This window comes from Oncorhynchus mykiss, chromosome 3, assembly GCF_057628025.1.
Source record: "Oncorhynchus mykiss isolate SJ-2025 chromosome 3, ASM5762802v1, whole genome shotgun sequence".
Taxonomy (NCBI): domain Eukaryota; kingdom Metazoa; phylum Chordata; class Actinopteri; order Salmoniformes; family Salmonidae; genus Oncorhynchus; species Oncorhynchus mykiss.
Window position 1 is genome coordinate 79,923,096 of NC_143024.1, and position 17,540 is coordinate 79,940,635.

At 40.6% G+C, this 17,540-nt stretch overlaps 2 protein-coding genes across 3 annotated transcripts in view; both read left to right on the plus strand.

The window, feature by feature from the left end:
- Positions 1-8,332: 8,332 nt before the first annotated feature.
- si:ch211-214p13.9 (cell surface glycoprotein CD200 receptor 1-A) lies at positions 8,333-13,962 on the plus strand. 2 transcript variants are annotated; one of them, XM_021597799.3, is made up of 7 exons: positions 8,333-8,825; positions 9,983-10,063; positions 10,437-10,742; positions 10,904-11,191; positions 11,578-11,686; positions 11,793-11,826; positions 11,921-13,962. In XM_021597799.3, exons 1-7 carry the CDS (start codon positions 8,708-8,710, stop codon positions 12,011-12,013), a joined length of 1,029 nt encoding a protein of 342 aa, XP_021453474.2. In that variant the 5' UTR covers positions 8,333-8,707; the 3' UTR covers positions 12,014-13,962. The 2 variants fall into 2 exon arrangements, with proteins under 2 accessions (XP_021453474.2, XP_021453475.2); XM_021597800.3 differs by lacking the exon at positions 9,983-10,063.
- Positions 13,963-14,366: 404 nt separating this feature from the next.
- LOC149984691 (uncharacterized) overlaps positions 14,367-17,540 on the plus strand; it is a 36,542-nt gene continuing 33,368 nt past the window's right edge. Inside the window, exon 1 of the mRNA XM_090230247.1 lies at positions 14,367-14,521. The gene's annotated coding sequence lies outside the window, so the exon portion shown is untranslated. The remainder of the gene's footprint in view (positions 14,522-17,540) is intronic.

A 17,540-nucleotide genomic window follows, 5' to 3' on the forward strand; every position in this document is an offset into this window, starting at 1 on the left:
ATCATGAAGTGGAACGACATTTATTGGATATTTCAAACTTTTTTAACAAATCAAAAACTGAAAAATTGGGTGTGCAAAATTATTCAGCCCCCTTAAGTTAATACTTTGTAGCGCCACCTTTTGCTGCGATTACAGCTGTAAGTCGCTTGGGGTATGTCTCTATCAGTTTTGCACATCGAGAGACTGACATTTTTCCCCATTCCTCCTTGCAAAACAGCTCGAGCTCAGTGAGGTTGGATGGAGAGCATTTGTGAACAGCAGTTTTCAGTTCTTTCCACAGATTCTCGATTGGATTTAGGTCTGGACTTTGACTTGGCCATTCTAACACCTGGATATGTTTATTTTTGAACCATTCCATTGTAGATTTTGCTTTATGTTTTGGATCATTGTCTTGTTGGAAGACAAATTTCCGTCCCAGTCTCAGATCTTTTGCAGACTCCATCAGGTTTTCTTCCAGAATGGTCCTGTATTTGGCTCCATCCATCTCCCCATCAATTTTAACCATCTTCCCTGTCCCTGCTGAAGAAAAGCAGGCCCAAACCATGATGCTGCCACCACCATGTTTGACAGTGGGGATGGTGTGTTCAGGGTGATGAGCTGTGTTGCTTTTACGCCAAACATAACGTTTTGCATTGTTGCCAAAAAGTTCAATTTTGGTTTCATCTGACCAGAGCACCTTCTTCCACATGTTTGGTGTGTCTCCCAGGTGGCTTGTGGCAAACTTTAAACGACACTTTTTATGGATATCTTTAAGAAATGGCTTTCTTCTTGCCACTCTTCCATAAAGGCCAGATTTGTGCAATATACGACTGATTGTTGTCCTATGGACAGAGTCTCCCACCTCAGGTGTAGATCTCTGCAGTTCTTCCAGAGTGATCATGGGCCTCTTGGCTGCATCTCTGATCAGTCTTCTCCTTGTATGAGCTGAAAGTTTAGATGGACGGCCAGGTCTTGGTAGATTTGCAGTGCTCTGATACTCCTTCCATTTCAATATTATCGCTTGCACAGTGCTCCTTGGGATGTTTAAAGCTTGGGAAATCTTTTTGTATCCAAATCCGGCTTTAAACTTCTTCACAACAGTATCTCGAACCTGCCTGGTGTGTTCCTTGTTCTTCATGATGCTCTCTGCGCTTTTAACGGACCTCTGAGACTATCACAGTGCAGGTGCATTTATACGGAGACTTGATTACACACAATTTTGCACGCCCAATTTTTCAGTTTTTGATGTGTTAAAAAAGTTTGAAATATCCAATAAATGTCGTTCCACTTAATGATTGTGTCCCACTTGTTGTTGATTCTTCACAAAAAAATACAGTTTTATATCTTTATGTTTGAAGCCTGAAATGTGGCAAAAGGTCGCAAAGTTCAAAGGGGCCGAATACTTTCGCAAGGCACTGTACATGTTGCCTACTTGGACACCGGGTCCCAACATTTCCCACTCTCCCACACTGAATAGCCTGAAGCAGCAGTGTTCTTCTCGTAGGTTCTATTTCCCTATGTGGGACCATTGTAAACCCGTGGGTGGGGACTCTTTACCTGGTTACATCTACATACATCTACAACAACATAGCAGCTTTTCAACATGCTTTGTTATTTCTGTATAACAAAAAATCTAAGATGAAGTTGTCTCTTTTACATTGGGGGTCAGTTGGAAGTAACTTTTTTCCCCCAACTGGGGTGGTAGAGGGGAATTCCTTATTATTATGTGAATTATATGAATATCGACTTGGAGTATAAGTACTACGTTTCGGCCACATTTGTATCACTTTTGAGCACAATCTTAATTTCAAATTAAAAACAAAAAACAATGTTTTAAGTGAGAAGTAAGCAATGGTCTGAAGCCATAAAAGAAAGGAAATTGACATGAGCACCACAATGCCTACTCCACCAATGCTCTACCAAGGCTTTCCAGCACACAGTGTTGACCTACTAAAGTAGCTATGTTGGTCTATTGTACTGTGTAAATATGTAAATATTTGTATGAACATAACAAGATTCAACAAATGAGACAGAAACTGAACAAGTTCCACAGACATGTGACTAACAGAAATTGAATAATGTGTCCCTGAACAAGGGGGGGTCAAAATCAATAGTAACAGTCAGTATCTGGTGAGGCCACCAGCTGCATTAAGTACTGCAGTGCGTCTCCTCCTTATGGACTGCACCAGATTTGCCAGTTCTTGCTATAAGATACCCCACTCTTTCCCCACTCTTCCACCAAGGCACCTGCAAGTTCCCGGACATTTCTGGGGGGAATGGCCCTAGCCCTAGCCCTCACCCTCATATCCAACAGGTCCCAGACGTGCTCAATGGGCTAGAGATCCGGGCTTTTCGCTGGCCATGGCAGAACACTGACATTCCCGTCTTGCAGGAAATCACGGACAGAACGAGCAGTATGGCTGGTGGCATTGTCATGCTGGAGGGTCATGTCAGGATGAGCCTGCAGGAAGGGTACCTCATGAGGGAGGAGGATGTCTTCCCTGTAACGCACAATGTTGTGATTGCCTGCAATGACAACAAGCTCAGTCCGATGATGCTGTGACACACCGCCCCAGACCATGAAGGCCCCTCCACCTCCAAATTGATCCCGCTCCAGAGTACAGGCCTCGGTGTAACTCTCATTCCTTCAACGATAAACGCTAATCCGACCATCACCCCTGGTGAGAAGAAACAGTGACTCGTCAGTGAAGAGCACTTTTTGCCAGTCCTGTCTGGTCCAGCGACGGTGGGTTTGTGCCCATAGCGACGTTGTTGCCAGAGATGTCTGGTGAGGCCCTGCCTTACAACAGGCCCACACACCCTCAGTCCAGCCTCTCTCAGCCTATTGCAGACAGTCTGAGCACTGATGGAGGGATTCTGCATTCCTGGTGTAGCTCAGGCAGTTGTTGCCATCCTGTACCTGTCCTGCAGGTGTGATGTTCGGATGTACCGATCCTGTGCAGGTGTTGTTGCATGTGGTCTGCAACTGCGAGGACGATCAGCTGTCCATCCTATCTCCCTGTAGAGCTGTCTTAGGCGTCTCACAGTAAAGTACATTGCATTTTATCTGCAGTCCTCATGTCTCCTTGCAGCATGCCTAAGGCACGTTCACACAGATGAGCAGGGACCCTGGGTATCTTTCTTTTGGTGTTTTTCAGAGTCAGTAGAAAGACATCTTCAGTGTTCTAAGTTTTCAAAACTGTGACCTTTATTGCCTACCCTCTTTAAGCTGTTAGTGTAATAACGACCGTTCCACCGGTGCATGGTCATTAATTGTTTTTGGTTCAAGCATGGGAAACAAGCATGGGAAACAGTGTTTAAACCCTTTACAATAAAGGTTTATGAAGTTATTTGGATTTTTACAAATTATCTTTGAAAGACAGGGTCCTGAAAAAGGGACATTTCTTTTTTTTTGCTGAGATTATATGAAAAATTCCATATGAAGACTAAAAGAAACAAATTAAACATCCTAACTTGCATTTTTTTCCTTCACATAGAAAAACTGCTCTTGCCTGTTGTATTTGGGTCAGGGATGCCTGTGTCTTTCCTACAGTTTGGCTGAAGTAATCAAGAACGAAAAGCTGTGTTCAAAGGAAAGGAGGGCACAGTGTCAACCAAATGGAAACATGACTAATTAGTGGTTACGCATCTCTGCAACATCACATAGTAGGGCCTATGTGGATCATGTCTTTGAAAAGAATAACACACCCACCCACACGCAAATTATTTCCAACCACACTCTACCAACAAACGCTATGCAGTTACTATAAATGACAACACATCGTGTCAGGAACATCAGGGTAAAGTCAGGGACATCAGGGTAAAGTTTGCACGTCTTAAGTCTAAGTCTGTACACAAGGCCACGGTTGGAAGTAATCTTTTTGATGTTTTGCTGAATCTTATTTTCATTTTCAGAAGTTATAGGTGCTTGTGATAGCTGATATCAAGCCTCCATGTTAGCTCCTTGGGGACTCTCCTCATGTCCATGCAGTTGTATTGTCCCTGTGGCTTTTGTGATTATCTTGGCAGACTCATGGCATTGTGTCAGTTCTGAGAATAGACTGTGACTCTGCACAGGAAACTGCCAAGCTATATCAGAGAAACAGAGAGTCTCCGCACACACATGTATGCAAATGAATGCAAGACATTTTGAGCCACCGCCTCCATCTTGGCACTCCCTTGTAAAATATGTCGGACGCTAAAGAAATTCATTTATTACGTCTACATTAGTTGTTCCCACATTTACTCTATTACAAAGACCTTTATGCATACTTTTAAATTATATTGTGTCATTCTTTTTCTTGAAACAATTTTTTTTAGAGATGACTAATGTTACTGTCCCCACTACAACAACAACAACAAAAATACGGAAATACATGTCATTTTGTCCTAGAAACATTTAATTGAAATACTGTAGAAATCCTTTCATTCCTATGGAGCAGTGGTTCCCAAACTTTTTATAGTCCTGTACCCCTTTAAACATTTAACCTCCAGCTGCATACCCCCTCAAGCACCAGGGTCAGCTCATTCTCACATGTTGTTTTTTTACCATCATTGTAAGCCTGCCACACAAACACTATACGATACATGTATTAAACATAAGAATGAGTGTTTTTGTCACAACCCGGCTCGTGGGAAGTGACAAAGAGCTCTTATAGGACCAGGAAACAAATAATAATATACAGTGGGGGAAAAAAGTATTTAGTCAGCCACCAATTGTGCAAGTTCTCCCACTTAAAAAGATGGGAGAGGCCTGTAATTTTCATCATAGGTACACTTCAACTATGACAGACAAAATGAGAAAAGAAAATCCAGAAAATCACATTGTAGGATTTGTAATGAATTTATTTGCAAATTATGGTGGAAAATAAGTATTTGGTCACCTACAAACAAGCAAGATTTCTGGCTCTCACAGACCTGTAACTTCTTCTTTAAGAGGCTCCTCTGTCCTCCACTCGTTACCTGTATTAATGACACCTGTTTGAACTTGTTATCAGTATAAAAGACACCTGTCCACAACCTCAAACAGTCACACTCCAAACTCCACTATGGCCAAGAGCTGTCAAAGGACACCAGAAACAAAATTGTAGACCTGCACCAGGCTGGGTAGACTGAATCTGCAATAGGTAAGTAAGCAGCTTGGTTTGAAGAAATCAACTGTGGGAGCAAAAGGAAATGGAAGACCAGACCACTAGCATTATGGCATGCACTGTTGGGATCAACACTCGGTTAACATTTCTTCTTATTCATTTATTTTAATTTTACTAGGCAAGTCAGTTAAGAACAAATTCTTATTTTCAATGACAGCCTAGGAACAGTCTGTTCTGCTGGAACTGCCTGTTCAGTGGCAGAATGACAGATTTGTACCTTGTCAGCTCGGCGATTCGAACTTGCAACCTTTCAGTTACTAGTCCAACGCTCTAACCACTAGGCTACCCTGCCGCCCCATTCATAGATAGAGTAGGGCAAAAAAGTACTTAATCAGCCACCATTTTTTCCACCATAATTTGCAAATGAATTCATTAAAAATACTATTATACCAGATGTGATTTTCTGGATTTTTTTCTTCTCATTTTGTCTGTCATAGTTGAAGTGTACCTCCCTATGATGAAAATTACAGGCCTCTCTCGTCTTTTTAAGTGGGAGAACTTGCACAATTGGTGGCTGACTAAATACTTTTTTGCCCCACTCTTACAGCATGCATAGCTGGGTAGACTTATACACAGACATCTCATTTCAACAAAATACATGACACGATTTTCATCCTGCGCTCAGCGCGATTGCAATAATAAACATTCCATATGATACTTTCCATTAAAGCATAATTTCGCTTTTGTTCTATTCTTCACATGCATCTCTTTTACATCTATTTATCTTCAATCTTTATATCCAACCTTTGCTCTGCTGTGTCCCTCCTCCTAAGTGAGTAACTTAACTATTTTTAGGGGGATTTGATGCCAGCTGCCCAGCATAGGGCAACCTGTCATCCGCATCTGGTTCTGAGGAGCTTTCCTCAGAGATGAGGCCTACCCCAAACTATTCAATACAATTCCGTATTGTATTCTGCTTTTGTCATTCATTAACCGTGTACTCAATTAAATGTAGTTACGGAAGATCAATCAGTTAGGCTGGTCAAAATGGATCTTCACTTTTCATTCATCTAGTAAACTCATCAAACTCACTCATCAGCATAGCAGGTATTTACAAGGTAGTGTCTATAATGTTACCTCATCAGTATAGCCAGTATTTATAGGGTAGTGTTTATGATGTTACCTCATTAGCATATCAGTTATTATATTGTAATTATTATAACTTTACCTCAGGCATATCAGATATTTATATGGTAGTGTCATAATTGTACCTCATCAGCCTAGCGTCACGTCATTCCACTTCCTTTACTATTAGAAAGCGTGCGGAATGTCATTCAACAATTAACTTCAGCCTATGAGCAAGGCACACTAAGGCAATTCCACCAGGCTTTCTGATTAACCAATGCAGTAGGTCTTTCAAAATGTGGCTGCCAGGTAGAAAGAAAGCATGACGTTTTGTGAATTGCTTTGACTGTGGTTTGATATTACACTGTGAGACCAGATCAAATCCAAATGTAATAATATACTAAATGTAAATAATGTACACATGGATTTATTTTTAGAACAGTTTCGCACAATTTCTTAACACTGAACCACAAGGCATATTTTAATATTCTACTCTAATCGTACCTATACCCATCCTTAGTTAGAACACAAGGAGTTACTGAACATCAATTCACATACAAGATATTACTGGACTGTCACAATCGTCATGGGAAGAAGTGGACCAAAGCGCAGCGTGGTACGTGTTCATTCTATTTATTTATTTAATGAACACCGACAACAACAAAACAAATACGAACGTGACGTCCTGCAGGGCAAAATAACAACCAATGCAGAAATAAGATCCCACAAATGAAAGAGGGGAAAAGGACTGCCTAAGTATGATTCCCAATCAGAGACAACGATAGACAGCTGTTCCTGATTGAGAATCATTCCCGGCCAAAACAAAGAAATAGAAAGCATAGACTTCCCACCCGAGTCACACCCTGACCTTACAAACATAGAGAAAAAAGGATCTCTAAGGTCAGGGCGTGACACGGACAAGGCCAAAAGTTATTTTGGTTGTGGCCAGGGCATACGTTTTAGACTTGGCATCAGATTGATAATCATCAGCTTTTTTTTTTTTTGCCAGCTTGCACACAATCAAGTAAAAGGTTATGGGTTGTTGTTCTGCTAGACTATATCCTATCTGTTGATGGTGTTAATATCTGTTGAATGTTAATTAGGGGTATTTGTTACCACATCCTGTAAAACAGCATGTCTCTAACAAAACCGCACAAGCTAAATGTTTGTTCATGTTCGCTAATCTCCCCATCTGAAAAGCTCAATGTGATAGTCATCAACATCTTCCCTCTTTTGTTAACACACCGCAGTAAGTGTTACATCATCTCTGCAGAGTGAGATAACAGTCGTAAACTGCAATTTAAAAAAAATCTTAGTTAGATTTTTAGCTAGATATCTCTTACCATTAGAATGCATTGACTTATCTTACTAAGGTAAATTATCTTAGTGCTCTGGCAGATAATATTGCTTTGTTTAAGATACACTATCTTCAAGTTATTTGATCTTAATAAGACATCTTACCAAGACAAATGATCTTAGTGCACTGGCAGCTCATTTTTCCTACTTTAACCTAAACAAGGCTCGAAACAAGTCAGAATATTTTAAAACAATAAAAATAATCTAGATGCATATTCTGGATTAGCTAAGTCAACTCAAAACAAGTAAATGCATTTTCTTGGTGAGTGGGATCAACTCAAAAAAGCAATTATTTTACAATACAAAAAAATCTAGGTAACATTTACATTGTTTGCAGTGTACGGAGAGTGTTTGTTGAACACAAACACTTATGCACATATAGCATAGGCCAGCTTCACATCTATTAGCTGGTAATGACAGTGTTCACTCTGAGCTGCCAACATGACATTAGGAAAATGACATGACTTTGACTTAAAGTAACAAGTCAAGTAATGTAAGGACCTCAATGACCTATTGGCTGGTCTGCCACTTTTGAGTTTCCAATCTGATATTTATATGACATGCATAATAGTATTTCATTACGAAGGTAATAATAACTTAGAGAAAGAGTTTACATGTTAGGGCCCATTGAACAAATGAAATTCAATGACTTGGAACAGAATGACAGTAAGAACTAGGATTTGATTTGAATCTCCCACACAACAGTTATTGCTGTTTCATAGAGTTTAGAGGCTGTGTTGTACTCTGTGGTCATGTGACAGGCACGAGGGGAAACAGGCGTCACCCCTGTGTGGGAGATTGTCAGAAAGAGAGATGTACAGAGGAGAAAGGGGGACAGAGGGAAGGATTATTTAGTTGATTTAGGGGCTTGTTACAGTAGAGTAAAGTCAGTAAAGGGATGAAAGGTGTAGATCAGGACAGAGACAGACAGGTTTTATGAGAGCAGAGAGATCAAGTCAGATTTAGAGTTTGGGGTACCGAGGCAAGGCATGACAAACCGTACAGTTATAACACATTGAGACGAGGAGACCGAATTGAACACTACTAGAGGCCACTTTGGGGTTCAGGGATAAGGGTATAGCGACCAGGGGGAGAGTTTAGGGTTTATTTTAGTTTTTTGGGGGGTGGGGACAGGTGGAACGAGCAGCAGTCTCTTGATGAGTACAGCATTGCTGTCAGGAGTCATAGAACGAACAACCACAGAGATGGGGAACACATGGATTATAGGATTCATCTCTCTCCTGGCTATTTCTGCTACCTGGAGTTTGGAAACCGGTTTGGGCATCTCATTACTTCATTTTGTTTATCCGTCTGGTTTTGGTTTCTGTTGACTACCGCGTTAAGAGTTAAATTATTCATAAAACATTCAAAGCATTGCTATAGCTTTAATATGATTTGATGAAATATCATACAGTCAAAATCTGTATTTAATGACTGAATTATATAGCTCAAAACAATGCTCTGACTAGGGAGACCCTTGCTTTAAATTGTAGACTGTGTGGGCTGCTTGTTGAATCTCCGAGGGCTGACGATTACTGTGACATGAATTGAGAATTCTGCTCTGATTGTTATTTTGAGGTCAAACTAAAAACCAAGTCAGTGGAACAGATTTGAATGATTATAAAAAAATCTAATGGAACCTTTAAAAAAATAGTTCCATTTGATTCTACCAATGGAAGGAAAATGCAGAGTGCCACATAGTAAAGACTAGAATATGTGGGTGGTGGCATGCTTTACAGAGGAAGGAACTCATGTTTTCTCCTGTGTTTGAGAGGAGATTGAGACAATGATACAGCTTTTCTCCATGATGGGGGGACTCTGAGGAGGAAGTGATATTACTAGTCAGGCACTGTATGGGGGTCGTGTGGCTTTCTGTAACCACCATAGAGGTTGCACCTGTCGAAAGTAAACATAGGCAATAATAAAGGAGCACGCTGTGACCCAGAAAAAAAAACACTTCAGAAAGTTCAGTAACCTAACAGTCAACCTTCCATGATATCATGTCTTAGGTATGACACGGGGGGTTGTTTAAGAAGTGGAAAGTATGGTTATAAGCATACCTACAGTATAGGTCTTGGAAGCTAGATACTGTATGTAATATTTTATTTCCTCACAAAAACAAAAATCTAAAATACTTTTACTAACAAACTAATGAACTTTTCAATAATGGCTGAAATAATATCACTGGACATTTATGTAAAGTCAATAATTAAGTCAACCTACTTCCCTTACTCAACACTTTTTCTGATGCTGAGCCTTATAATCAACTGTTTTGATTCACTCTTCTATCAGTCCCATGCTTCAATGATTGCTGGATTGTTGATTGTTCGTGCACTTGATGAAATCACTAACTGTGTATGCCAATGACTGCCACAACATTTTTCTGACATGCTACTGTATACCACTAACATGCACATTGTTCCGTCTCTCAGGACATAACAACCACATTTCTGTGACCTCTCACACTACCCCTCCTTCCACTTCAATTACATCTACAGAACTTCGACTGCATGGTAAAAACCATTATGTCTAACCAAACCTTCACTGGAGCCACTCTATTAGCCTAAACTTGCATGGGGTCACATTCATGTTAAGAGAAGAATGGAACTTTATTTTCAGAAGAGTAGAAAAAGGAAATGATCTGTATTAGTTTCCTGTTCCTGGGACGAGACCGGTTAGTCTGCATGACTCTCAGAGATAAGGCTTTTAGACCGGCATAGCCCAATCAAGCTTCTCAATATACTGTAGACCAGTCTTGTACATTTTTACAGTGGTATCAAAATATGATTTTCAGATACCATAGAATTCATTTGCATTCATGCATTTAGTCATATTTTTATTGATTTTGTATTCAAAATTAAGTCTTTTAACATCATATTTCCCCAGTTACCAGAAGTGAAAATTTTCGTCTAGGCCATGAGGTCATCTTAACGTGCTGCAATAAGACTTGGAATGAAATGATCTACACCATCTGGAAAATAGACCGAGGTAGAACGGTGTGTCAAATATCATCAGGTGTTAATGACCAACCTCTTGACTCATGCAATGATGGAAAAGTCATGCTAAACACAACCAGTGGTGAATCTTACCTACGCATTCCTGAGTTCTCAATCAGTGATGAGGGATTCTATTACTGTGAGTCAGTATACAGAGGAGGGAGCAACTCTGCAAACATTAAGGTATCAGTTATAGGTAAGAAACTGATTTTTCTATGCATTAATCTGTAGCCTAGATTTTAGGATTATGTGATGTATGTCATATTTTTATTCCAAGTTAGAGCAGCCTGTGTTGTGTAGTGTTGGACTATACAGTAGGGCTGATTCTTCCCGCCTTCCTACCCCCTGTGTGAACAGTAGCTCCTCCCACACTGTCTGCCTCGCTGGAGTGGGAGGGCAGTAAGAGGGTGGCTGTGTGTTTAGCTGAAGGGGGGAAACCAGCTGCCTCCATCTCCTGGAGGAACACATGGAACTCTACTTCAACCACAGCCGGCACTATAAAGACCATACAGAACCAAGACGGCTCCTACTCTGTGGAGAGACGGTTGGTCCTGCCTGATGTCATCCCTATGGGCAACCTGACCTGTGATGTCAGACATCCCTCCTGGGTTGAGGTGCATACTGTGACACTACCGATCCCTGAAGGTAGAGACTGCTATTGTGAACCACATTGTTTGGGTCTATAAAATGCAGGTTGGGCGGAAGGATACTTACTGTATGACTAATATATCAGTATTTTAGAATAGGAGTGAACATCATAGCTTTTTTTTGTCAGAATTATCAGATTATTATTATGAGGCATTATGAAGTATGGAAGTTGGGAGAGATAATTAACCCCAATTCTCAAATGTCTATTAGAGGACGTTACTGCATTGGCATATTATTTGAAATTAATGCATTGTGAATTTCACTGTGAACATGACTTAGAAGTGAAATCTCAATGTTTATCAGATTGAATGTAAATGAAATACAATGGGATGATAATAGGTTTATTATGACTATTATTATTTATAATTGTATCTCCCTTTCAGGGGCCTCAATACCCTGGCTACATGTCATCATCTCCGTGGTAACCATCAGTGTCATTATGGCTACTCTGGGTGGTTTATACTTCACACAAAAACACCTCTGCAGAATTAGGTATGAATACAAATTATTCAGTTTTTTTTTACATCATTAATGAATACAAATGTTTTTTTCAATATCATTGCTTGTGTAATAAAGAGCTTTATCTGTGTATTCACAGCCCCGCCACACCATCTGAGTCCAAGGCTCCTCAGGTATGTAGAGTATACACCATATCCTGCATTATGTTTCATGTCTTAGCTAGCAGTTTACTGTAAATGGTGATGATTGTGTGTGTTTCTCTCTCAGTCACAGGACTATGTGGAGGAAGTAGAGCCCTATGCCAGCTACGTGCAGCGTGTCAACTCCATCTACAACTCCTCTGCAGACCTGTTTACATAACACCCACACACACACACACACACACACACACACACACAGACAGGCAGACAGGCAGACAGACAGACAGACAGACAGACAGACAGACAGACAGACAGACAGGCAGACAGACAGACAGACAGACAGACAGACAGACAGACAGGCAGGCAGGCAGGCAGGCAGGCAGACAGACAGACAGACAGACAGACAGGCAGGCAGGCAGGCAGACAGGCAGGCAGGCAGGCAGGCAGGCAGGCAGGCAGGCAGGCAGGCAGACAGACAGACAGACAGACAGACAGACAGACAGACAGACAGACAGACAGACAGACAGACAGACAGACAGACAGACAGACAGACCTCTGTACACCACTCTTTACAAAGTTGGAGGTTGATGAAACTGAGGAAAGCCACAATGAGCCAGTAAATGACACAGGTAGATAATGGAGGACATGACGCAGAGCTTCAGGTAGGAGAGGAAACCCTCACAGATCACGCCGGCCTGTGGAGGCAGATGAAAAAGGGATTCCACCCAGCAGACGTGTGGCACCACTGCAGACACAGCCCCCACTCCCCCTGCATCTCTACCGAACCACAGGCCTCTGTCTCAATGATAACCTTGAGAACTTGCCTCACAACTCCTAAACTTTCCTTACAGATAACTATATAATAATGACATCCTGGAGACGTGAGAAGATGGCCAAAGATTAGACAGTTCTACAGAGATTTCTACAACCAAAGTGACATGTGGGCAGATCAGAGATGATCTTTCCAGTTTCCTAATTTGCACACTGAGAACTATGACTGTGTGTAGTCTGTGTGCAGTCTGTATACCACAGCTCTCATAACACACACGTTTGACTGTTCCCACACGCCTGTGTATCATCTGCTACTCGTGGGCAAGAGTGCAATTTTGAGATGTTTAATCAAAATCAAAATGTATATTACACTGAAGCATGATTACATTGTTTTTGTTTAGTTCATATTTATGATTGAATTTAAATATCATGTTTATTATATTTCTTTATAATAACAACAGATTATTTACATTAGAAACTTACACCCTGAGCTGATGGGAAAAGGACGTGAAGCACACACCACATTCTCTGTGGTTTGATTCAGGAGAGAATAGTTTGAATCTGAGAACTAACTTTACAACTAAGCTTTTTAATTGAGTCAGTTGCTTTCGATTTAGAAAATGTGTATGCTTGTTGCAGAGTGCCAATTATACTGTGACATTCGGTGGAGCCTCTATTTAAAATTGTCCTGGGCCTAATAGTAAAGACGTATAGACTAATAGACTAAAAGACTAATAGTAAAAATGTATTACATTTTAATGTGGCATGAACACAACAACCATGTTGTCGTCTGTTTGTCAAACAAATCACTTCCAAAAGTAAGCTACTTGCCCACGTTCATCCTCCAAAATTCCAGAATCCAAACAGTGCACTGTGCTCACGCCATTTGATTTGTGGAAGGAGACATCTGTAGTGCTATTGGTAGTGCTACAGTTCCAGGGATGTGTCAGAAATTTTTTGGGGCCATTTTCACAGCCATAATCATGAGCGCAATAGCTGGAGGTGGTGCAAAAGGTCTGACTTTTGATGAATAAACAAGTTGTAAGTGTGATGAGGGCTTGGACACTCACTGGACAATCAACACATTCCATGGCTTAATACTGCATGTGTTTTTCTCAAGTTTTGTAGGTTATTGACTGTCTTTGCATTGTCATAAACTCCAATTCAGCTGGGGCACAGTATATTTTTGTTCTGGTCCATTGTGGATTGATACTACAGTTAATTATTTAGCGTACAATAACAAATAATAGCAACAGTAAAAAAAAAAATCCAGTACTCAATAGCCTATGTTTGGAGCGTTGGCAGTCAACATTGTTGTAATTGGCTTCAATGAGCCTAGCCTACATGTCTTTACGCATCATACTTCACCTAAAATAAAAACTACTAAACTCCTGTAAATGTTGTATTGCATGTGTAAAGCTAACGAAAGCATACAGGTTGCAGTGGTGGGTGGTTTATGGGGCTTTGGTGACAAAACGGATGGCACTGTGACTGCATCAAATTTGCTGATTAGAGTGTTGGAGGCTGTTTTGTAAATGACATCGCCAAAGTCAGGGATCGGTAGGATAGTCAGTTTTAGAGGGTATGTTTGGCAGCATGACCGTCCAGAGTAGTGATACTAAATTTACGCCTATACGTGTCAAATAAGCGTGTGCAAACGTGCTAAATAAACAGCTGCAAACGGTCCTTCACAAGCCAAATTAATGCCTACAGCTGCTAAATATTTACCTACACATGCTAACTTAACCCGTTCTTTAATATGCTAATTTTACCAGCCAAATTCCCTAGCTCCTCCTTTCATTAAATCGGTGTACAGTCAGTTTGATGCAACAACACCACAATTGAAGATGGCGAGAAGGAACTTCCTTATCCGCTGCAAACAGACTCTAAATGACTACACTCGGCTTCTGCTCTCCGATAATCCTGAACCTGATGCCCTTCAGTCCACGTTAACAAGGTTGGTTTTTAAAAATACTATTATTACTTAATCATAAAATGTATCTGCTAGCTAACACAGAGGACGGATCTGTATATGGCTATGCAGCTATGTTGGAGGCTCAGACACTGAGACAGCAGTGTAAGTAATTTAGGCCTACAGTATGTGTTGCTAATATTGTAAATCTGATTACGCCAAGGGAGTAGATATTTTGTTGTAATGAATGCTGGTATTTATGGGACCACGCAACCGTCATACTGCTCAGGAAGGAGACGCGTTCTGTCTCCTAGAGATGAACGTACTTTGGTGCGAAAAGTGCAAATCAGAACAACAGCAAAGGACCTTGTGAAGATGCTGGAGTAAACAGGTACAAAGGTATCTATATCCACAGTAAAAACGAGTCCTAAATCGACACAACCTGAAATGACGCTCAGCAAGGAAGAAGCCAACGCTCCAAAACCGGCATAAAACATCTGACTACGGTTTGCAACTGCACATGGGGACAAAGATCGTACTTTTTGGAGAATTGTCCTCTGGTCTGATAAAACAAAAATAGAACTGTTTGGCCATAATGACCATTGTTATGTTTGAAGGAAAAAGAGGGATGCTTGCAAGCTGAAAAACACCATCCCAAGTGTGAAGCACCGGGGTGGCAGCATCATGTTGTGGGGGAGCTTTGCTGCAGGAGGGACTGGTGCACTTCACAAAATAGATGGCATCCTGAGGGAGGAGAATTATGTGGATATATTGCAGCAACATCTCAAAACATCAGTCAGGAATTTAAAGCTTGGTCACAAATAGGTCTTCCAAATGGACAATGATCCCAAGCAAACTTCCAAAATTGTGGCAAATTGGCTTAAGGAGAACAAAGTCAAGGTATTGGAGTGGCCATCACAAAGCCCTGACCTCAATCTTATGGAACATTTGTGGGCAGAACTGAAAAAGCGTGCAAGGAGAACTACAAACCTGGCTCAGTTGTACTAGCTAGGAGGAATGGGCCAAAATTCACCCAACTTATTGTGGGAAGCTTGTGGAAGGCTACCCGAAACGTTTGACCCAAGTTAAACAATTGAAAGGCAATGCTACCAAATACTAATTGAGTGTATGTAAACTTCTGACCCACTGGGAATGTGATGAAAGAAATAAAAGCTGAGATAATTCATTCTCTCTACTATTATTCTGACATTTCACATTCTTAAAATAAAGTGGTGATCCTAACTGACCTTAGACAGAGAATTTTTACTAGGATTAAATGTCAGGAATTGTGCAAAACTGAGTTTAAATGTATTTGGCTAAGGTGTATGTAAACTTCCGACTTCAACTGTATGTTATACGACTATATACTTCAATTAGATATGAATTATTGGCGAGGTATTCAAACGGTGACTGTTGCACTCTGGTCACATGCTTCATGTGATTAAAATAGGAAAATATAGGCTAACTGCATATATATTCTTTGTGTTGATGAAAATAATAACTGACTGATTTATTTGTAATTTTTTATTTATTTAAATGTTATTTTGGAGTGGGGTTTGTGGTTGCACTCGTCTCCATGCCCGGTGTCTCGAGGCGGGTGGGGTCGAGCGCACCTGCTGTCAACTTGTATGGAGCAGAATTGGATTTTCACTGATATTTGATTAAGAAGCCAGCTGTTATGAACAAATCTCTTTTCTTTCTTAATTTTATTGTGTTCTTATTAAACTATGAGCTTGCTTGTTTGAGGGAAGTTTGTAATGATGCATTTTCCTTTCTCCTCCCAAGCCCAATGTTGTTATTATGACTTTATCATTGTTATTATTAGGCTATAATTAATTTATCAAATAGTAAATTACCTGTTTTAATTGAACTTTCATTTTGAAAAATGTCTCCAGGAAGGCAGATGGTTACATGGTAGCTAATGATAAAATCTAAACATTCATTTGGACACAATGGAAGATGCTCATAGTAGACAATGACCTAGACCACGTTATGTTTATTTCCAGATGCGGTCAATGTCTTGTAGCTTTTTTTTTTTTTTTTCTTTTTTTCAATTGGTTACCTTAATTATGGTTTCAAAATGTAAGGTTAGAATTGGGAGGATTGAGAGGTTGCGTCCATGCGTCTCAGCTCAGTGAACGGTTTGGGCAAGAGAAATTATTTGAATTTTCAAGACTTCACCTCCATGCCGGCTTCAGTATCATGTACTGATTTAATCTTTGACAGGTGTTTTTAACTTATGTAAAGTTGGATGTATATGTTTTGTTTATATCTTAATGTTTGACAAATGTGTATTTATTAAGGATCCCCATTAGCTGTTGCCTTCAGCAGCTAGTCTTCCTGGGGTCCAGCGACATTATTAAGGTAGTCATATACAATAAAAAAATTACATGACATTTCATTTCATAACACTTTTCACAACACATTAAGTGTGTGCCCTAAGGCCACTACTCTACTATCACATATCTACAATACAAAATCTATGTGATGTGTGTAGAGTGAGTGTGTTATCATGTGTATGCATGTCTCTGTGTCTTTGTGTCTGTGTCTTCACGGTCACCGTTGTTCCATAAGTTGTCACACCCTGATCTGTTTCACCTGTCCTTGTGCTTGTCTCTACCCCCCTCCAGGTGTCGCTCATCTTCCCCATTATTCCCTGTGTATTTATACCTGTGTTCTATGTTTGTCTGCTGCCAGTTCGTCTTGTTTGTCAAGTCAAACAGTGGTTTGTCTCAGCTCCTGCTTTTTCCCAGTCTCTCGTTTTCTCGCACCCCTGGTTTTGACCTTTGCCTGTCCTGTCTTTAAGCCCTCCTGCCTGACCACTCTGCCTGCCGTCCTGTGCCTTTGCCCCTAACCTGGATTACCGACCTCTACCTGACCTGAGCCTGCCTGCCGTCCTGTGCCTCTACTCTACTCTGGATTATCGACCCCTACCTGCCTTGACCTGTCGTTTGCCTGCCCCTGTTGCTGTAATACACATTGTTACTTCAACAGTCTGCATTTGGGTCTTACCTGAAACGTGATATAAGATGTGTTTTCTATTTTTTTCCTCATTATATTGCTT